Source organism: Dendropsophus ebraccatus, chromosome 8, assembly GCF_027789765.1.
Source record: "Dendropsophus ebraccatus isolate aDenEbr1 chromosome 8, aDenEbr1.pat, whole genome shotgun sequence".
Taxonomy (NCBI): Eukaryota; Metazoa; Chordata; class Amphibia; order Anura; family Hylidae; genus Dendropsophus; species Dendropsophus ebraccatus.
In genome coordinates, this window is record NC_091461.1 from 50,655,303 (window position 1) to 50,678,763 (window position 23,461).

General features: G+C 45.3%; 2 protein-coding genes across 2 annotated transcripts in view; one reads left to right on the forward strand and one right to left on the reverse strand.

Annotated features, from left to right (window-relative positions):
• SGMS1 (sphingomyelin synthase 1) overlaps positions 1-19,254 on the reverse strand; it is a 197,786-nt gene extending 178,532 nt beyond the window's left edge. Inside the window, exon 1 of the mRNA XM_069980331.1 lies at positions 19,238-19,254. The gene's annotated coding sequence lies outside the window, so the exon portion shown is untranslated. The remainder of the gene's footprint in view (positions 1-19,237) is intronic.
• Positions 17,276-18,013, forward strand: LOC138800027 (uncharacterized). Its single transcript, XM_069981836.1, has one exon. The coding sequence runs from the start codon at positions 17,276-17,278 to the stop codon at positions 18,011-18,013; it is 738 nt and encodes a 245-aa protein (XP_069837937.1).
• Positions 19,255-23,461: the final 4,207 nt, after the last annotated feature.

Consider the following 23,461-nt stretch of genomic DNA (forward strand, 5'->3'; position numbering starts at 1 on the left):
CAGCAAACACAGTCCGGATGTCCCCGAACAGTAGAGAGGATTATTTAAGGTTGTGTAGGTGACAGCAGTGTCCTTCCCAATCTGACACTGGCTGCAGAGAGATTACGCAGGGCAGTAAAGTTGCTGAGGCCGCTCACTATTTTGCCATGTCATTATTAGGTATTAGATCCATGCACGATACTCAGCAGGTGTTGTATAGTAGTTGCCTTTATCCTTGTGTGCGCTTATAGCTCTAAACACAAAGGAGTGTGCATGTTTGGTGATGGGGGTGGGGGGGACCAAACTGAATCTTTGCATAGGATTATAGACATGAACACAAAAAACAGCCAGTATTATAGAACCCACAAACAAAAATATTGTAACGAGAGTACGGCAGCAAAATAAATCCATTACCATATAAGTATCGTCTAGGACTACTCTGCAATAGACAGGCACTATATATGTTTTCTATTTTGTTCACCACATATAACATTTATTGATGCACAAAACTCTCTGGTGGGATATATACACTCACCGGCCACTTTATTAGGTACACCTGTCCAACTGCACGTTACCACTTAATTTCTAATCAGCCAATCACATGGCGGCAACTCAGTGCATTTAGGCATGTAGACATGGTCAAGACAATCTCCTGCAGTTCAAACCGAGCATCAGTATGGGGAAGAAAGGTGATTTGAGGGCCTTTGAACGTGGCATGGTTGTTGGTGCCAGAAGGGCTGGTTTGAGTATTTCAGAAACTGCTGATCTACTGGGATTTTCACACACAACCATCTCTAGGGTTTACAGAGAATGGTCCGAAAAAGAAAAAACATCCAGTGAGCGGCAGTTCTGTGGGCGGAAATGCCTTGTTGATGCCAGAGGTCAGAGGAGAATGGGCAGACTGGTTCGAGCTGATAGAAAGGCAACAGTGACTCAAATAGCCAACCATTACAACCAAGGTAGGCAGAAGAGCATCTTTGAACGCACAGTACGTCCAACTTTGAGGCAGATGGGCTACAGCAGCAGAAGACCACACCGGGTGCCACTCCTTTCAGCTAAGAACAGGAAACTGAGGCTACAATTTGCACAAGCTCATCGAAATTGGACAGTAGAAGATTGAAAAACGTTGCCTGGTCTGATGAGTCTCGATTTCTGCTGCGACATTCGGATGGTAGGGTCAGAATTTGGCATCAACAACATGAAAGCATGGATCCATCCTGCCTTGTATCAACGGTTCAGGCTGGTGGTGGTGGTGTCATGGTGTGGGGAATATTTTCTTGGCACTCTTCGGGCCCCTTGGTACCAATTGAGCATCGTTGCAACGCCACAGCCTACCTGAGTATAGTTGCTGACCATGTCCATCCCTTTATGACCACAATGTACCCAACATCTGATGGCTACTTTCAGCAGGATAATGCGCCATGTCATAAAGCTAGAATCATCTCAGACTGGTTTCTTGAACATGACAATGAGTTCGCTGTACTCCAATGGCCTCCACAGTCACCAGATCTCAATCCAATAGAGCATCTTTGGGGTGTGGTGGAACGGGAGATTCGCATGGATGTGCAGCCGACAAATCTGTGGCAACTGTGTGATGCCATCATGTCAATATGGACCAAAATCTCTGAGGAAGCTTCCAGCACCTTGTTGTATCTATGCCACCAAGAATTGAGGCAGTTCTGAAGGCAAAAGGGGGTCCAACCCGTTACTAGCATGGTGTACCTAATAAAGTGGCCGGTGAGTGTATATGCCCTTGCTTTTTCGTCTTTGTAGCTGGAGAGCCACAGGTTTGAAAATATTGATCTAAAACTAAACATTACAATACTGTATGGATAATTGCCTGTTATTACCAGACACATTTATGGTATGTTTACACAGAAAGATTTATCTGACACATTATTGAAGCCAAAGCCAGGAATGTATAAGAAAAGAGGAGAAATCTCAATCAATCCTTTATAACCTTTTCTCTGTTTATAGTCTGTTTCTGGCTTTGACTTAAAAATAATTGCCAGATAGATCTGTCTGTGTAAACACACCATGAAAAAAAACATAAGATCCGATGATAAAGTACAATGATAAAATATTCTAACTGTGATCAGGATAAATGTCAGGGCCAAAGGCTTCCATCTAAACTGGATTAAGCATGTGTGTCATTATTACTAAGAAACAACAGCCCACAATTACAGCGTCCCCCCCCCCCCCCCCCCCCATGGGAACATCAATGATGTTTACAAAGCCAACCCTAATATGCTTTATGGACCATAGTAAATTATTATAAAAGGACAGGACGGGTAGACTCCCAATAAGAGTTCCATGGCTGTAGTAAAAGCCACTTTCTAGCCATTTTACTATAATAGATAATAGCCGGGAGGTCTCTCATTTTACTTTGGAAGCAGGCAGAATTTTATTAGAGGATTCAGAAGAGTAAAGCAATACTCTACAGATATGCACACTATTCAGTGGCTCATGTTTGTTCATGACAACTATTCCTAATGGAAACATTCACAGCTCTGTCTGCTATAGCATCTCTTATAAAGTAACAATTCTGGAGAGCGTTTTCCCAGAACTCGGTTTTGCACTTATAAAGGTGATTTCATTGTAGATATCTAGAGATGAGCAAACCTCAACCCCTAAGGCTGCATACAACTTCTTCAGCCACCGGTAATCAAATGAAGATCGATTGGATGAAGCCGAGCGCTCTTGAGGTTTGCTCATCTCCATGGAAATTGCATGAGAATCCCAGTGAACAAAATATCTAAGGCTGGGTTCACACTACGTTTATTTCAGTCAGTATTGTGGTCCTCATATTGCAACCAAAACCAGGAGTGAATTAAATACACAGAAAGGATCTGTTCACACAATGGTGAAATTGAGTGGATGGCCGCCATATAACAGTAAATAACGGCCATTATTTCAATATAACAGCCGTTGTTTTAAGATAACAGCAAATATTTGCCATTAAATGGCGGCCATCCACTCAATTTCAACATTGTGTGAACAAATCCTTTCTGTGTTTTTAATCCACTCCTGGTTTTGGTTGCACTATGAGGACCACAATATTGACTGAAATATATGTAGTGTGAACCCAGCCTTAGGGTGGTATTACACGGAACGATAATCGGCCGAATTGGCCCAATTCGGCCGATTATCGCTCTGTGTAATAAATGCAACAATCAGCCGATGACAACGATCATCGGCTGATCGTTGATATAGGTTAGAACCTATTTTCGTCGGGCGCCGACCGCGCACCGCTGCGTGTAATAGCGGTGCGTGGCCGGCGACTAACGATATACATTACCCATCCACGCTCCAGGGCTGCTCCTGCCGTCCGCTTCTCCCTGCGTCCCGCGCACGCTCTAGCGTCACAGAGGCCTGTCAGCTGAGGTCCCGGCCTGTGATTGGCTGAGCGGCCTACCAGCTGACAGGCTGCTGTGACGCTAGAGAGCGCGCGGGACCCCCGGGAGAAGCGGACGCAGGAGCAGCCCTGGAACGTGGATGGGTAATGTATGCCAGTTTAGCAAGGGCTGCAAGGACATCGGTAACGATGTCCTTGCAGCTCTTGTCAAACGATTATCGGGCCGTGTAATAGGTCCAGTAAACGAGCAACGATCTAGCAGGTCGCTGCTCGTTTACAGGTATTATCGGGCCCTGCTCGGCCCGTGTAATACCACCCTTAAACTTTATTCAGAATGGGTACAGGCATAAAAGGAACAACACATTCTCTCTGCCTATGAATGGATCATTTACATTAATGATAAGAGTGCATATACTAGAAGTCCCACAGGGACTAAAAGTGTAAAAGAAAAAAAAAAAAGTGTCATTAATAATAAAAAGCCCCCCTTTTCCCATGTTATAAATAAAAATAAAGAAATAAATAAACATGTTTGGTATCGCCGCATGCGTAATCATCTGAATTATTAATCACTTTCCTGATCTCGCACGGTAAACGGCGTAAGCGCAAAAAAGTCCCAAAGTGCAAAATTGCGCATTTTTGGTCACATCAAATCCAGAAGAATTGTAATAAAAAGCGATCAAAAAGTCGCATATGCGCAATCAAGGAACCGATAGAAAGAACACATCATGGCGTAAAAAATGACACCTGACACAGCCCCATAGACCAAAGGATAAAAGCGCTATAAGCATGGGAATGGAGCGATTTTAAGGAACATACACTCACCGGCCACTTTATTAGGTACACCATGCTAGTAACGGGTTGGACCCCCTTTTGCCTTCAGAACTGCCTCAATTCTTCGTGGCATAGATACAACAAGGTGCTGGAAGCATTCCTCAGAGATTTTGGTCCATATTGACATGATGGCATCACACAGTTGCCGCAGATTTGTCGGCTGCACATCCATGATGCGAATCTCCCGTTCCACCACATCCCAAAGATGCTCTATTGGATTGAGATCTGGTGACTGTGGAGGCCATTGGAGTACAGTGAACTCATTGTCATGTTCAAGAAACCAGTCTGAGATGATTCTAGCTTTATGACATGGCGCATTATCCTGCTGAAAGTAGCCATCAGATGTTGGGTACATTGTGGTCATAAAGGGATGGACATGGTCAGCAACAATACTCAGGTAGGCTGTGGCGTTGCAATGATGCTCAATTGGTACCAAGGGGCCCAAAGAGTGCCAAGAAAATATTCCCCACACCATGACACCACCACCACCAGCCTGAACCGTTGATACAAGGCAGGATGGATCCATGCTTTCATGTTGTTGACGCCAAATTCTGACCCTACCATCCGAATGTCGCAGCAGAAATCGAGACTCATCAGACCAGGCAACGTTTTTCCAATCTTCTACTGTCCAATTTCGATGAGCTTGTGCAAATTGTAGCCTTAGTTTCCTGTTCTTAGCTGAAAGGAGTGGCACCCGGTGTGGTCTTCTGCTGCTGTAGCCCATCTGCCTCAAAGTTGGACGTACTGTGCGTTCAGAGATGCTCTTCTGCCTACCTTGGTTGTAACGGTTGGCTATTTGAGTCACTGTTGCCTTTCTATCAGCTCGAACCAGTCTGCCCATTCTCCTCTGACCTCTGGCATCAACAAGGCATTTCCGCCCACAGAACTGCCGCTCACTGGATGTTTTTTCTTTTTCGGACCATTCTCTGTAAACCCTAGAGATGGTTGTGTGTGAAAAAGTGGCTGGTGAGTGTATATTTGTTAACAATGGTTTGAATTTTTTACCGGTCATCAGATACAAGAAAAGTTATACATGTTACATATCGTTGTAATCGTAACAACTTGGGGAACATATATAACAAGTCAGTTTTACCCTAGGGCGAACAGCATAAAAAAAATACCCTCCAAATAAAAGAAATGTGTTTTTTGTTTTGTTTTTGTTTTTTCAATTTCACCACACATTTAATTTTTTCCTGCTTTTGCAGTGTACTTTCAGCCTTTCATTGCAAAGTAAAATTAGTGGCGCAAAAAATAAGGGCTCGTGTGGGTTTCTAGGTGAAAAATAGCAAGTGCTATGGCCTTTTAAGCACAAGGAGAAAAAACGAAAACACAAAAATTGAAATTGGCCCAGTCCTCTAAGGGTTAACGTACACAGAAACATACTTGATCTTATTATTGCTTTTTGATCCTTTTTTTTTTTTTGTTTAAATGGAAGCCAAGGGAAAAACGGATCAAAATGTATGCTGTTTTTTGCAAAGAGGGATGAAAAAAAACAGATTTTAAAAACGCAGTGTGAACCCAGCCTTACTCTTCCCCTTTCTATACAGAACACAAGAATATTCTCATGTATGGGTTTAGAGAGATCGCTATTGGAGGTGTATGGGTCTGTCTTCAGTGCTTACATAGTAAGTGTCTCACAATTTCCTATCTCAGACACACGGTCATTTCCGCAGGTAGCCAACAAATGAATGTTTTTTAAGTCTGAGAGAACCCAGAGGAAACCCATGATGAGAACATGGTGAGAACATACTAACTCTATGCTGACCATGTCGTTGGTCAGAGTCAGTCACAATACATTTGGTTACCTAGGGCTCGCCACATGGAAATTCACTTCTTATATGTTGCACATGAATGTTTTGGCATTGTGGCCAAAAATATGAAAATAAGCTATTCTCCAAAATGTAGGTGAATACTGTATATATAGTTAATATGAATAAGAAAATCTATAGCTGTATCAGAGTTAGAACAGGTCAGCGGATACATAGTTGCTATGGGATTCTCTTACCACTGCTATACCACATCCTCAGAAGTTACATCAGTAGGAAATCATGAGGGTTTTCTCACATAATGTTTTGTGATATATAAAAAAAACAAACAGTAAAACAAGTGGTGGTCCAGCTGCAGGGACCCCCATCACTCTACATGATGATCCTAGCCTTTAGGCAGACAGCAGGCCACGCATGCCGGTCACTGTTATCACTTCAATCCATAGGCTGTGAAGTCAGTAAACCGCAGCTCCAACTCTGACTCAGACTCCAGCTCCTTCATAAATGGCCAACACCAGGGGAATTATTTATCAAACTAGTGTAACGTATATCTGCAGCTTCTGTGTAATGTCCTACATCATTCTGGGATGACTTCTGAGTGAAAAAGACAAAGATATAAAGCAGATTTTCTTGTGTGTGCAGTGGATACAGCCAGTCTCCAGCCACTATGTCCACAAGAAATCAAAACTAGACTGGATGGACCAGGTGGTCTTTTCCTGCTGACAATCTTCTTAACTAAATATTCACCTTATACAAAGATGAACTGCTAACAATACCAAATACCTGTGCTCTAAAGGTCAGACATAGATATAGAGGTCAGCTATACTGATATAGAGGTCAGCCATAGGCCCAGATTTATCAGCCCTCTGTTAGCATCTGCGCTACTGAATAATGGTGGCCCCACAGGAGCTACCCACTTAGTCAATCAGTGACTACAGCTGTGCCCTGCCTTAGGGCCCTTTTACACGGAAAGATTATCTGACAGATTATCTGCCAAAGATTTGAAGCCAAAGCCAGGAATGGACTATAAACAGAGATCAGGTAATAAAGGAAAGCCTGAGATTTCTCCTCTTTTCAAATCCATTCCTGGTTTTGGCTTCAAATCTTTGGCAGATAATCTGTCAGATAATCTTTCCGTGTAAAAGGGCCCTTACTCACTGATTGGCTGGGTGCGCATTTCTAATTGGGCCCATAACAGGATCGAGAGCCCAATAAGGGACCACGAGCCATTACGCTGTACTGCTGGGGCATGGAGATGGGTAAATAGGACTTTTTTATTATGGTCCCCCCTGGATTTTTCACTGTTGCCCAGAATACCCCTTTAATTTCTGCCTCTCTCTCTCTCTCTCTCTCTCTCTCTCAAACACACACACACAGCCTGCTGCAGCCATAGCACACACACAGCCTGCTGCAGCCATAGCACACACACACAGCCTGCTGCAGCCATAGCACACACACAGCCTGCTGCAGCCATAGCACACACACAGCCTGCTGCGGCCATAGCACACACACAGCCTGCTGCAGCCATAGCACACACACAACCTGCTGCAGCCATAGCACACACACAGGCTGCTGCAGCCATAGCACACACACACAGCCTGCTGCAGCCATAGCACACACACAGCCTGCTGCAGCCATAGCACACACACAGCCTGCTGCAGCCATAGCACACACACAGCCTGCTGCAGCCATAACACACACACACACACAGCCTGCTGCAGCCATAGCACACACACAGCCTTATGCAGCCATAACATACACACACACAGCCTGCTGCAGCCATAGCACACACACAGCCTGCTGCAGCCATAGCACACACACAGCCTGCTGCAGCCATAACACACACACACACACAGCCTGCTGCAGCCATAGTACACACACAGCCTTATGCAGCCATAACATACACACACACAGCCTGCTGCAGCCATAGCACACACACAGCCTGCTGCAGCCATTGCACACACACAGCCTGCTGCAGCCATAGCACACACACAGCCTGCTGCAGCCATAGCACACACAGCCTGCTGCAGCCATTGCACACACACAGCCTGCTGCAGCCATTGCACGCACACACAAACACACACACACAGCCTGCTGCAGCCATAGCACACACACACACACACACACACACACACATACACACACACCCTGCTGCAGCTATGGCAAACACACAGCCTGCTGCAGCCATAGCACACACACAGCCTGCTGCAGCCATAGCACACACACAGCCTGCTGCAGCCATAGCACACACACAGCCTGCTGCAGCCATAACATACACACACACACACACACACAGCCTGCTGCAGCCATAGCACACACACACACAGCCTGCTGCAGCCATAGCACACACACAGCCTGCTGCAGCCATAGCACACACACACACTGCTGCAGCCATAACACACACATACACACACCCTGCTGCAGCCATAACACACACATACACACACCCTGCTGCAGCCATAGCACACACACAGCCTGCTGCAGCCATAGCACACACACAGCCTGCTGCAGCCATAACATACACACACACACACACACACACAGCCTGCTGCAGCCATAGCACACACACAGCCTGCTGCAGCCATAGCACACACACAGCCTGCTGCAGCCATAGCACACACACAGCCTGCTGCAGCCATAGCACACACACACAGCCTGCTGCAGCCATAACACACACACACACACCCTGCTGCAGCCATAGCACACACACAGCCTGCTGCAGCCATAACACACACACACACACACACAGCCTGCTGCAGCCATAGCACACACACACACACACACACACAGCCTGCTGCAGCCATGGCACACACACAGCCTGCTGCAGCCATAGCACACACACAGCCTGCTGCAGCCATAGCACACACACACAGCCTGCTGCAGCCATAACATACACACACACACACACACACACAGCCTGCTGCAGCCATAGCACACACACAGCCTGCTGCAGCCAAAACATACACACACACACACACACAGCCTGCTGCAACCATAGCACACACACAGCCTGCCGCTGCCATTGCACACACACACAGCCTGCTGCAGCCATTGCACACACACACACACACACACACACACACACAGCCTGCTGCAGCCATGGCAAACACACAGCCTGCTGCAGCCACAGTAACAAACTGCCAAATAGTGACCGCCAATTTTTCCCCGACCAACCTTATCTAATAGGGCTAGTGCTTTATTACTGATATATGGTGGAAATGCTTTACCGTTTCTAACTAAATGTATATGAGAAAGTGTTTTTAGGATTTTAATAAACAATGGCCTTAGAGTAATAGAACATAAAATATATTGATGACTCACATTTATATTTTGTCAGGTCAATAGGCCCCTATGGCTACATTCAGTACAGGGAGCTTTCCTGGAATATACTGTACACCGGGGATGGGGAATCTATGGCTCTCCAGCTGTTGCAAAACTACAATTCCCATCATGCCTTTACAGTCAAAGCTTTAGCTTTAGCTGTCCAGGCATAATGGGAATTATAGTTTTGCAACAGCTGGAGAGCCATAGATTCCCCATCCCTGCTGTACACAGACATGTTCTGTCCAAACTCAAGAGAATTGATCAATGCTTTCACAAGAAAACTAGCGCCAAAATGCAACGCCCTAAACTTTTTAGCAAAATACAGGAAATTTTGCTCACAAACCTGCAAAAAAAATTTTTTTTAACCAAAACCTTAAGACACCATTGATAACTTCCACCACCACCACCAGCATGGACAAAGCTTATGTTCCATCAATTTTCAAACAGATACTGATAAACCCTAATGGAAACCATTAGCTTTAATGGTGTCTGTTTAGGGTGTCCTGTATTTTTCGCTGCAAAACTGCATTTTAGGAAAACGTGAACTGACTTTCTTTATCTTAACAAATAGATGTATAAGATTCCAGAGCGTATCAGACATGGTAGCTCAGGATCTAGCATAGCCGATTCCCAGTGCACACTATATGTAGTATGAACACGTTCACACATCGCTGGAGAACACAGATAATAAAACCTCACAGTCTGTTATGGACTGCAGCCCCTTTACTGAGACTATCTGTATCTTGAAGGACCCTTCAGTTTGGTCACTGGAACCTGCCATAATAGAAGATAACCATGTGGCAGCACTAATCCATGATCCCTTCCATTTCATGACTTCTACACCATTCTGAAGAAATCGCGGTTCACATACGTATTATCTCCTCTATTATTTCCTTCTTATAATTCAATTTAGGCTGAAAGACACAATTCTTGCACAAGCAGAGCTGAAAATTATATTTCCTGGAAAAGAAGCTCAGTAATAACATTACTCCATGACCTCCATTCAGATGTGCACATGCGGTAACACGGCATAGAGATGCTGCAGATTGGGCCTATTCACATTGGGATTTCTGATTGTAAATGTCAAATGGGAATTAGACAACAGAAACTTAAAAAGATGAAATACTATGAAGATTATACTGGGGTGGGGCTTTATTTTACAAGTAATAAATCTTCCCCTCCACACCTGGCATATACATTTACGTTGTCAAAACACCAATGCAAACTAAACAGTAGCCTGACATATTCATAGACATCAAATAACATTCATTTTGGTTGCTGTACATTTGTATAATTTTTTAGTATGCTAAAACGTGCACTACTATGTCTTTTCATGCTTAAAACAGTATGCATGACAAAACCTTTTTTTTTTTTTTTTTTTTTTAATACATTAAAAGGGTTATCTGGGTAACAAAAACTATTTTCTAAACAACCCCCCTTCCCAATACCACCCTATGTCTAATATACATGTATAACCTATATTGCACCCTTTCCCTGATTTCTTCTCATTCTTTTACGCTCTGGGTGTCAAAAATCCTCTACTCTGAGTCCACTCTAACCATGCTCAGCTCCCTCTTCCCCCCTCTCTTTGTTGTTACAGGACATGTGATCTCCTCTCTGGGGGCCGGGTTAGCTGTCTATTGACTTGGTAACCCAACCCCCAAGAGACATTATTTGGTGAGTAAGACCAGCTAGCATTTAATTTTTTTCGCTCTCAGGTGGATAACCTCTTTACGATCCACAGAAAATGTACAGAAACAAATAAAGCAACATGTCTGCGTACATTTACCATATCCAAGTTACAGGAGGGAACAGGAAACATACAGTGAGGGGAGGACAACAAGCAAGGCCGCAAACAGCTTTTACTCTATGTAAGTTGAGTTACGAATATATACTTTTTTGTAACATAACAACGGACACAAGCAGATGCTGAATGTCTAACAAACTAAAAGTAAAAAATAAATAAAAAATACATTTATGGCAGAAAACTTGCATTTTCTATATACAACTGATGTATTCAAGAAGAGTCAAAGGAGTCTAAGGCAGAGTTCTCACAGTGGTATTCCTATAGCTATATGTCTGTATACTGTCCAAAAAGCAGCCAATATATTTCATTCACTTTTGGGCCACTGCCAGGTGGTACATGATTATTTTTCTGGACTCTAAACTACAGCAGACCACTCTACTGGGTCCAGCAAACTAAACGTGTACCAGTGAGAAGTGACTGGATCATAGTCACCCACTGACCATGTTTGGGCCATTAAAGTGAATGGAGCCGTGCTGTCAGCAAAATTGTGCAGCTATTGGGGTTTTGGCATTATTCAGGACACAAATGCAGAAACTCAACCTAAAAATAATCTCTCATATACTTGTGTAAGAAATAAGAACTTTAGCCGTAGGCTGTATCCATGTTTTCCCGGAATCCCTATGGTTGCATCCAACTTCTCCAGACACCGGTATTTAAATGCTGAATGATCGGTTAATGCTCGAGTTGCGGTCATCTCTACTAAGGACTGAAGGGGGACAAAAAACTATGAGAGTGTAACTGGAGACCTGTGTGTGAGAGTTCATAGCGTGTAACTATGGTTGTAATTCATGTGGTTGGAATTGCTTTAATGTTCAATCATTATGGTATATGGTATTATTGTAATTCTTTCTGTCTGCTTCCTTCATCTCTTCATACACTTATATTATACGATTTTTCTGCACTCACTTTTATATTTCATTTATATGCCTAACCTCGACTCTAGACCCAGTAAGAGGGAGGTATATACATATAATCTATATTCTAGGTATTTATATATATACACATGATACGTTCTACACTGATCGGTAACCAGCTACAAACTTCAAGATGTCTGACAACTTACGTAACTTCCTGCTCTGAAGCTTCCACACAAACCTATCATGTATAAAGAGCAAAGCAACAAGAGGGAGGTTAAATAATGGCAATAAAAAGGCCAAATCTAACGAGTCCGTCTGCAAAAAAAAGTTCTGTTTGATACAGTAAACATCAAGCCCCTCCTCTCTGTAGGAAATGCCTGCTGAGCCAATCACTAGCCACATTTACTGCACAAACATCACCTGAAGAAGCAGGGAACAGTGAGGACCAGTCCAGGCAGGGGATCAGGGCAGGGGAGTATGGCTTCTTTATTATTTTTAGCCATTAAAAGAACAAAAAATTATGTCTGGGAAATCCTTTTAGTAGGTTAAAAAAATGCTTAAAGGGGTACTCCAGCGGTAAAAAAAAAAAAAAAAAAAGAAGCCATTTTCAAATCAACTAGCGTCAGAAAGTGCCAAAGATTTGTAATTTACTTCCATTAGAAAAATATCTCCTGTCTTACAGTACTTACCAGCTGCTGTATATCCTGCAGGATGTGGTGTAATCTTTCCAGTCTGACACAGTGCTCTCTGCTGCCACCTCTGTCCATGACAGGAACTGTCCAGAGCAGCAGCAAACCCTCATAGAAAATCTCTCCTGCCCTCCAGACTAGACAGGATACACCACTTCCTGCAGGACATCCAGCAGCTGGTAAGTACTGGAAGACTGGAGATTTTTCAATAGAAGTAAATTACGAATCTCTGGCACCAGTTGATTTGAATTTTTTTTTTTTTTTTTTTTGCTGGCGTACCCCTTTAAAACCATGCATCTTTTTTTTTTTTTTTACTTTTACTCTGACATGACAAGTTGCAATTTTCTTATTATAAGTCATATGCCTCTTTAATCATGTGATTCAAGCATTTCTACTGGTAAATGCGAGAAAACCAGTAGTAAAAAAAATGTATGTACTAATAACCACCATTTTGGATGTTTTTAGTACATGCATTAAAAAAAACTTTTCTCAGGGGAAAAAACATTCTGCAAAAACTATGTGTGAAGGAAGCCTAATGCTCACACTGTAGATTTTATATAAATGTATATTATTGTAGACAGGACTAAATCTGCAGCCTATAAGCTACATGTGAACATACCCTAAGGCCTCCCACATCTCTGTGCTGCACCTTTAAGATCTGTTCAGTGTCAGCTCAGGCGTCACATTCGCTTGCAACCAAATGACTCTGTGTGCGTAGTGTACGCCTGAATGTAACAAATCTGTAATATATACCCAGAGCTCCCCTCCTCCTCTGGACAGCGGCCAACAACACCACAGTACCAGCAACACGCTGCCAGGATCCCTCCCCAGAGATGGCCGGATGAATGCATGTGACAAGCACCAGAGCGCAGCATGAAAGACGGCTTGTAAATACACAACAGTCCCCGTCTGTAACCGGACTCACATGCCACATACTGTACATATGTGACATACAGGCAGCTCTGTGTCATGGGAAGCGACATTGTATCCCTCCTGCACTGTACTCCCTCCTATGGAAGCTGATGGAAGGAGCTTAGCTAGCAGAATACAGAGCAGGATCACATCCACACTCATCCCTGGCTCATACGGAACTTTATATTACAGAGAACATTAGTAAGATTAAAAAAAATGTAAAAGATAAAGTCGCAACTAGAGATAGAGATTGCAAATGCCATAAAAACATTCCAGACAAAATAGCGCTGTTTTATCTGGTAAGATACTGGGCACCATGAGACATCCGACAGACCGCATTAAAATCAATAGATTCTGTTTCACATCATTGGTGTCTAACATGTAATGTAATGCAACCTGCGGCTCACCAGCTGTTGCATAACTACAACTCCCAGCATGCTCAGAGGTTGGGGAACAGGCAATAACATTATCTTTGAAACTTGTGGCACCCTTTTTTGGCTTGGATGATCTCTACCAAGGAGTCCAAGCCAACACTATGGTGGTGCCCTGGAAGCAAAATGTTGAGAAGCCCTGTGCATTAGAGATTGATAGAACCACAGAGGTACCACAATATGTAATATCCAGCCCAAGCGGAAACCACAGGCTGGATCTATTCAACTGTTATATGACAATCTATGCATCCAAGATGGTGGCAACAATGAATGTAAAGTATTTTATAGATGAATACAGAAACAGCACCACTCTTGTCCTCAGTTTGGGTGCAGTATTGCAGTTCCATTGGAGTATATGAAGCAAATTTGTAATACCTCACAGTTTAAGCATATACATACGTCGCTGTTTTTGGACAAAGCTATGTTCTTGTAATCCTGGATAGCTCCTTTAAGGTTATATTTACATGCAACAGATGGGTTGCAGAAACTTCTTTGCCAGTCCTGTTTACCTGGGGTTAGGAGAAACGCATGCACATGCTGCAGGAACCAGCCTGTTCAGCCTATGGACCTGTAAGTTATAGAAACTTCTGCAACAAATCTGACGAGTGTAAATATACCTTAAGGCTGGGTTCACACACAGTATATTTCAGGCAGTATTTGGTCCTCATGTCAGGTCCTCATAGCAACCAAAACCCAGGAGGCTGGGTTCACACTACGTATATTTCAGTCAGTATTGTGGTCCTCATATTGCAACCAAAACCAGGAGTGGATTAAAAACACAGAAAGGATCTGTTCACACAATGTTGAAATTGAGTGGATGGCCGTCATATAACAGTAAATAACGGCCATTATTCCAATATAACATCCGTTGTTTTAAAATAGCAGCAAATATTTGCCATTAAATGGTGGCCATCCACTCAATTTCTACATTGTGTGAACAGATCCTTTCTGTGTTTTCAATTCCCCTACTGGTTTTGGTTGCTATGAGGACCACAATACTGACTGAAATATACGTAGTGTGAACATAGCCTAAGGCTGGGTTCACACTACGTATATTTCGGTCAGTATTGTGGTCCTCATATTGCAACCAAAACCAGGAGTGGATTAAAAACACAGAAAGGCTCTGTTCACACAATGTAGAAATTGAGTGGATGGCCGCCATTTAATGGCAAATATTTCCTGCTATTTTAAAACAACGGATGTTATATTGGAATTATGGCCGTTATTTACTGTTATATGGCGGCCATCCACTCAATTTCACCAATGTGTGAACAGATCCTTTCTGTGTTTTTAATCCACTCCTGGTTTTGGTTGCAATATGAGGACCACAATACTGACTGAAATATAGGTAGTGTGAACCCAGCCTAATGGTGCGTTCACACCTACAGGATCTGCAGCTGATTTTCTGCTGCAGATCTGCAGCAGATTTCATTTAAATAACTGAACGCAGCATCAAATCTGCACCATCAAATGCTATGGATCTGCTGCAGATCTGATGCGGATCCTGTAGGTGTGAACGCACCCTTAGGGTACAAACACACACATCGTATACGCAGCAGATCTGCAGCAGATTTGATGCTGTGTTCAGTTATTTAGATCTAATCTGCTGCGTATCTACTGCGTATCACAGCAGAAAATACGCTGCGTATACCGTGTGTGTGAAGCTACAAACACACACACCGTATACGCAGCAGATACCAGCAGATTAGATCTAAATACCTGAACACAGCATCAAATCTGCACCATCAAATCTGCTGCAGATCTGTTGCGTATACGGTGTGTGTGTTTGTACCCTAAAGGAGAAGTCTAACCTGAGCTGTGCCATGTGACCAGCTCCTGGACCCCCACCGGAAAGGCATTTTCCGCTGAGTTCTGATGATGTCACGTCTCGGGGGAGAATGCCTGTCCAGACTGATGGACTTGCCGCTCAGCCAATCAGTGACTGGATAGGAATCCTGCCCCAGTCACTGACTGGCTGAGCAGCCAGTCCATCAGTCACTCTGTGACATCTGCTCTGGTAGAAATCCCGAAACCCGGGGAGCAAATTATACAAAAAGAATGCAATTCCTTAGATGTAACAGGTGCAGATCAGGAGCCTGTAAGGGTCCATTTACACAGAAAGATTATCTGCCAAAGATTTGAAGCCAAAGCCAGGAATGGATTTGAAAATAGGAGAAATCTCAGGCTTTCCTTTATGACCTGATCTTTGTTTAAAGTCTGTTTTTGGCTTTGGCTTCAAATCTTTGGCAGATAATCTTTCTGTGTAAATGGACCCTTATGGTGCGTTTACACAGGCAGATTTATTTGACAGATTTTGGAAGCCAAAGTCAGGAATGGACTTGAAAAGACAGGGAATCTCAGTCTTTCCTTTATGACCTGCACCCTGTTTATAGTCTGTTCCTGGCTTTGGCTTCAAAAATCTGTCAGATAAATCTCTCTGTGTAAACGCACCATTAGGTGACCTATAACATCAGACGTCATGAAGTCTAGGCCTAAAACCATACCATAATACGAACCAAAATGCGTCTGTACTAGTGTTAAAGAGGCCTAAAGGGTCCTGTACATGTGCTGACTGTTGGCCGTATTCACACATTCAGGCTTTTAATTCCAATTATTAAATACCTGAATGTGTGAGCACACCCTAAGAACCCAGGAGCCATTTACTACACTACAAGAGCTAAGGTGAATTTTCTAGCCAATTATAGAAGCATGGGCTACTTCTCTCCTGGCATTTACCATGCCCAGTCATGTAAGTATATGCCCATCAAGAACCAACTGGACAAGGGCACTTATAGGCAGCGGCATTATCTGTGAAATAACTGTCATATAATACTCCATTCCTTCAATAATGACAGAAGCAGGATGGACATGTCATGTGGGCACCTTCCCAATTTCTATCAGACTGCAGGTGAGGGGCTGTTGATGCCTTACAACTGCTGGTGGATCGGTGGAGACATGTCAGTGATGCTTTATACTGACGGCATGTTGCTTTACCACCTGTGCCTACACACCGATGAGTGTCAAGTGCCCCCACCAACCAACCTGTTCTACACCGATGTGTGCCCAGTGCCACCACCAACCAACCTGTCCTACACACCGATGAGTGTCCAGTGCCCCCACCAACCAACCTGTTCTACACCGATGTGTGCCCAGTGGCACCACCAACCAACCTGCCCTACACACAAATGAGTGCCCAATGCCACCAACAACCAATCTGTCCTATACAGATGAGTGCCTAGTGCCATCACCAACCAATCTGTCCTACACAGATGAGTGCCCAATGCCACCACCAATCAACCTGTCCAACACACAAATGAGTGCCCAATGCCACCACCAACCCATGTGTCCTACACAGATGAGTGCCCAGTGGCACCACCAACCAACCTGCCCTACACACAAATAAGTGCCCAATGCCACCACCAACCCACCTGTCCTACACAGATGAATACCCAGTGCCACCACCAACCCACCTACACAGATGAATACCCAGTGCCACCACCAACCCACCTGTCCTACACAGATGATTGCCCAGTGCCACCACCAAACCACCTGTCCTACACAGATAAGTGCCCAATGCCACCACCAACCCACCTGTCCTACACAGATGAGTGCCCAGTGCCATCACCAACAAATCTGTCCTACACAGATGAGTGCCCAGTGCCACCACCAACCCACCTGTCCTACACAGATGAGTGCCCAGTGCCATCACCAACAAATCTGTCCTACACAGATGAGTGCCCAGTGCCACCACCAACAAATCTGTCCTACACAGATGAGTGCCCAGTGCCACCACCAATCCACCTGTCCTACACAGATGAGTGCCCAGTGCCATCACCCACCCAACTGTCCTACACAGATGAGTGCCCAGTGCCATCACCCACCTGTCCTACACAGATGAGTGCCCAGTGCCACCACCAACCCACCTGTCCTACACAGATGAGTGCCCAGTGCCACCACCAACCCACCTGTCCTACACAGATGAGTGCCCAGTGCCACCACCCACCTGTCCTACACAGATGGATACCCAGTGCCACCACCAACCCACCTGTCCTACACAGATGAGTGCCCAGTGCCACCACCAACCCACCTGTCCTACACAGATGAGTTCCCAGTGCCATCACCAACCCACCTGTGACTCTCACTCTAATGGCCCTATTCCACGGGTCGTTTTAGAGGAGCAAACGAGCGCTATTAGCACTCGTTTGCTCCTCGTTCGCCGCTCGCTGCCGCCGCTATTCAACGCGGCTGCAGCGAGCGGGTGAGTGCGGGAGGGGCGGCGGGGAGCTGCGGGGGGGCTGCTCGTAGGATCGCTGATCGTCCGGGCAGCCCATAGGATATAGCAGCGTCTGCTGCCGACGCTCCTATTCAACGGAGCGACGGCAGCAGATCGCTGCTATATCAGTCGCTTGTTTTTCAACATGTTGAAAAACAAGCGACTGCAACGATCAGCCGACATGAACGATGTCGGCTGATCGTTGCACTCTATTCCACGGAACGATTATCGTCCGTAGCGGTCGATATCGTCCGAAAACGAACGATAATCGTTCCGTGGAATAGGGCCATTAGAATTGCCCATAAGTGAGAGAATTGCCCATAAGGGACTACAACTCCCATGATGCCTCCTGCCAGTCACAGTGTCAGAGTGGATGGCAGGGCATGTGCCCGGTCAGTGGGTGCACAGCTCAGGTGCCCATAAACTTCCACTTGATGAAAGTGACTGGTGGGAGCCTCTGCTGGCACTGACAGCTCCTGCCCCCCATGGCACTGGCACTGACAGCTCCTGCCCCCCATGGCACTGGCAGCTCCTGCCCCCCATGGCACTGGCACTGACAGCTCCTGCCCCCCATGGCACTGGCACTGACAGCTCCTGCCCCCCATGGCACTGGCAGCTCCTGCCCCCCATGGCACTGGCACTGACAGCTCCTGCCCCCCATGGCACTGGCACTGACAGCTCCTGCCCCCCATGGCACTGGCACTGACAGCTCCTGCCCCCCATGGCACTGGCATCTCCTGCCCCCCATGGCACTGGCACTGGCATCTCCTGCCCCCCATGGCACTGGCACTGACAGCTCCTGCCCCCCATGGCACTGGCAGCTCCTGCCCCCCATGGCACTGGCACTGACAGCTCCTGCCCCCCATGGCACTGGCACTGACAGCTCCTGCCCCCCATGGCACTGACAGCTCCTGCCCCCCATGGCACTGCCTATCCCAGCATCCATACAGCACCTCCCGCCTGCAGCCCGCACCATCCTCAGCCTGAGGCTCCTCCGCTCCGCGGGTACTCACCTGTGCCAGCAGCAGCGGCTCCGGATGGCAGGCGGCCGGCGATGCCCAGCGGGCAGACGGATGGATGCCGGAGTCAGCCTCAGCTAGGTGCTGGGGGGGCGGGTCACTTAGAGGAGCTCTCCACTGGGCTCCCCGGAGTGTGGGTGGAGAGAGAGGGCGGCTGTGATCTCTCCTGCCCACAATCCACAGCGTTACTATCAAAGTGGGAGACTCCGTGATGACAGCAAGAGCAGAGCCCAGCGCAGATATTCCTGCCTGGAAAAGTCTGGCGACACCTAGCGGCCAGAGGCTTCACCTGCAGCAGAGCGGCGACATCCTGCCGGCAAGTCTGACGCCACCTAGCGGCAATGTCCTGGAAGTACAGTTACAATGATGGGAGGAGAAGAGCAGAGAAGAGAGCGGCACATCTGATCCTAGAGAAGGCAGAGACGCTGCATGTGTGTACAGAGGCAGGAGGGAAGGCCTTCCTGTGCTCATCAGCCCTGCTGCATAATACATAACTGGCTCATAGACCTTGTATTCATAATGGATGCAGCCTTGTGATGGAATGACATTGCTCGAGTGCCTCCTGTAAATCATAAATGGCCTGTGCTATATGTAATACCCGCCTAGTCTTATAGTCATCTCACAGTACCAGTGTCATCAATCTCTTCCACATGCTGCTAAATGTCACTTTTATACAGTCTGATGGGAATATAGGAGAAATACAGTGGCTAAATAATTGCACTAAGTATCTATATCACAGTTCTTCAGCCTGCTGCCCTCCAGCTGTTGCAGAACTACAATTCCCATCATGCAGTAACTACCTGCAGTGGGTGCAGAAAATCTGCAGTGGATTCCCATGTAATTGTGCAGATTTGCTCTTGAATACTCAGATTTGGGCCACATTTATATGATGGGTGACATAGCTTCAGCGGGTCCCTTTGTGGAGCAAGTCATGTGGCATCATTACTAGGGGGTCTCAGCAGAGACGGGGGTGGGGAGGAAGACATAACGAGCATCTGCTGAGAACCTGTGATAGTAGACTACGGGCCCTTTTACACAGAAAGATTATCTGACAGATTATCTGCCAAAGATTTGAAGCCAAAGCCAGGAATGGATTTGAAAAGAGGAGAAATCTCAGGCTTTCATGTATGACCTGATCTCTGTTTATAGTCTGTTTCTGGTTTTGGCTTCAAATCTTTGGCAGATAATCTGTCAGATAATCTTTCTGTGTAAAAGGGCCCTACTGCATGCTACTCAGTTTCTTTATTTGTTTTTTTTTTACTTTACAGGATAGAATAAACTATTAGATGGCTTCCACTACTAAGCCAAAAATAAGTAAGAGAAAAAATACAACTTAAAAAAAAAAGATCTGTATTGAAATAAAACACCCCAGAAAACCTTTTATCGTATAAAAAAAGTAATAATCTTCTTTCCGAAGTAGTCCGGTCTTCTTTATTTTACCCTGTAAAGTAAAAAAAATAAAGAAATAAAAATAAAGACACTGTCACTGAGTAGCATGCGGCACTAGTAGTAGTCTCAGCAGAGGCAGACCCCCTAATAATGACAGTAGCCGCCCCTGATTCTACTTATTAGGGAAAAAGCTATAGAGAGGATACTACCTACAGGGGGTCTGCCTACTACATGGGTGCACTGGGGGCCATGTGGGGGAGAACAGGGGCCTCATACTATATGGGGCACAGAAGGGGCCTTACTATTATATTGTGGCATAGAGAGTATGTAAATACTTTATGTGGGCTCAGAGGGGCCTTTCTACAGTATGGATGCACAGAGAAGGCCTTAGTACTATATGGGAGCACAGAAGGGACCTAACTACTATATTGATTAACAGAGACCTAACTACTATATGGAAGCACTGGGGGGGTGCTAACTACTATATGGGGGAAGAGTGTACAGAGAATAATCTTGGCCCAGGCTGGTTGGAAAAAAAAGAGAAGACATCGCCTGTGAGTCACTGGATATAAGTGCACTGTGATCATTTCCATGGCCTACAAAGCTTGTGCGCAGTGTCGGACTGGCCCACCAGAGGATCGGAGGATCCTCCGGTAGGCCCTCAGCTTTAGAACCTGCACTAACACTGACTGACATGTCTTTTCTCACTCGTTCTTCATTGGTGGGCCTCCAGAACCATTTCCTCTGGTGGGCCCCCAGATACCCCAGTCGGACACTGCCTGTACGGAGCTGCTATCTACCACTATATGGTCACTATATATGGGGATAGTGGGTTTAGCATAGTATAGGACCACAAAAGTGTTTTTCACAGTACAGAATAGATAATGTTGTATTTAGAATTACATCCAAAAATTATATACAGACATTTAGAGACGATTATATACAGAAATGACAGGCCAATTATATACTGACGTATATACAGACACATGGGGAGAATGATGGGATTGATCCCTGTACTTTCTATTATAGTGATGAAATAGTAGTTGGTCCTCTGGAAAAGTTTGTGTGGATATGGCTGATGATGATAGAAGCCCGGTAAGTATACAGAACATACAACTGAATTCACAGTGCAGGAGCCCAGGGGGTCACATGCTTTTTAATCTCTGCCTCACTGAGTTTACACATGACACAGAACAATCTCAATGTATAATACCCTATACACTGATTCCATGATCATCCTATCTTATCTATTTGTCACTTTTCTTTACACAAAGACATTTGGGCGTGGTTACCAGAGGTTTGGAGGAGGTGTCTGGAGAGAAACATGTCAGTAATAGTTTACCTGATACCACTACCATTAGAGGGAGCTCACTGCACAGGGATTTATAGGCTTGCTGGTCACTGCTTATCTCCTACTATAATAACGCCTGACCTCCATTCTCCGGCTGGCCACAAGTAGAGGAGTTATCAGTGCACAAGTAGTGAAACAGAGATCTCCTTGTCTTCTGCTCTTTAATCCTTTTTCTGTTGCAGCATGTAAGTGAAGTTTGTGTCACTTACACACTACAGTACATAGGGGGTTAAGCAGAAGGACACTACCAGGCCGCCCACCCTGCTTCTGCACCAAAGTATTTAGCCATGAGCTCCTAATGGGCCCTTATTGTTAAATACAGCAGACTGACAGAGCAAGCAGCCATTGGCTCTTTGTTCTGCCAGTCACTCTTGTGGCCGCTATCTTCTTCAGCTTCCAGGGGCCTTGGCAGTGCTTAAAGGAAGAGGAGAAGTTGAAGGACTGTCCAGAAGCACAGATTTTTCCTAGATATTGTTTTGCCATATCGTCCAGTCCAGTGCCCCCACCCCGGTTCTCAGTATTTTGTGTTGCATGAGGGGAAGGGGCTGGGGGGCGTAGTTTTTTGCTATGGGACCTCATGAATCCTAGCTACGATCCTGCTGGAAAACCAGTATTTGCAATAATGCCAGTATACAAATAATATTTTATCTTGCACCCCCGGTCAACAGCCGATTGCCCACAGAGAGGCTGGTTTGCATATAAAAACCGTAGATCGCCTGTTATTGGAGTCACGGAATGTGGTGCGGATCAGCTGTGTCTTCTACTTCTACTGTATATACAAATAATAATACTACTGCACCATGACCTCCGCCATTACCAACATACTGTTACTGAATAAAATTTTATAGTATACTAAGACAGCTATCCCCCTATACAATGAACATATATTAGTAGATAAGAGCTGTACACTGTACTAATAATGGCAGTGACTTATATCCAGTGGCTCACAAGTGAGGTCTTCTCTAATCGGAGTCGCTCACTTTTTCTTTTCCCTCTGGCCCGGTCCGTGACTCTTATGAAAATCTGCCAGAGAAACATGTCAGTTTCCTTGCTCAAGCACATATAGCATTAGGCCTCCTCTGTGCCCCCATAGAGTAGCTAGGTCCCCTCTGTGCGCCCATATAGTAATTTGGCCCAATCTATGTATCTATATTTAAGGTAGGCCCCCTCTGTCCCTCCATATAGTAGTACCAGTCAGGACAGACTTCTAATCTGAAACTTTGTGTATCCTTGCTAACATACCACGGCTGAAAATGCATGTGACCTCCAATGAATCAAATGTGGTGAGTTTCCAGGGAGTTTCCAGGGATACATGGACTTCCAGATAAGGAGTGGATGTTTCTGCTAGTCCGCCAGCGTCTGTGCTAAAAGGTACTCTTTAAATATTGTGCCCAATACCCACCAACAGGTTATGTTTTGAGGATTACACAGGTGATATAATGATAGTCAGTGCTCCAGTAACTGCCACAGCTGTTCGT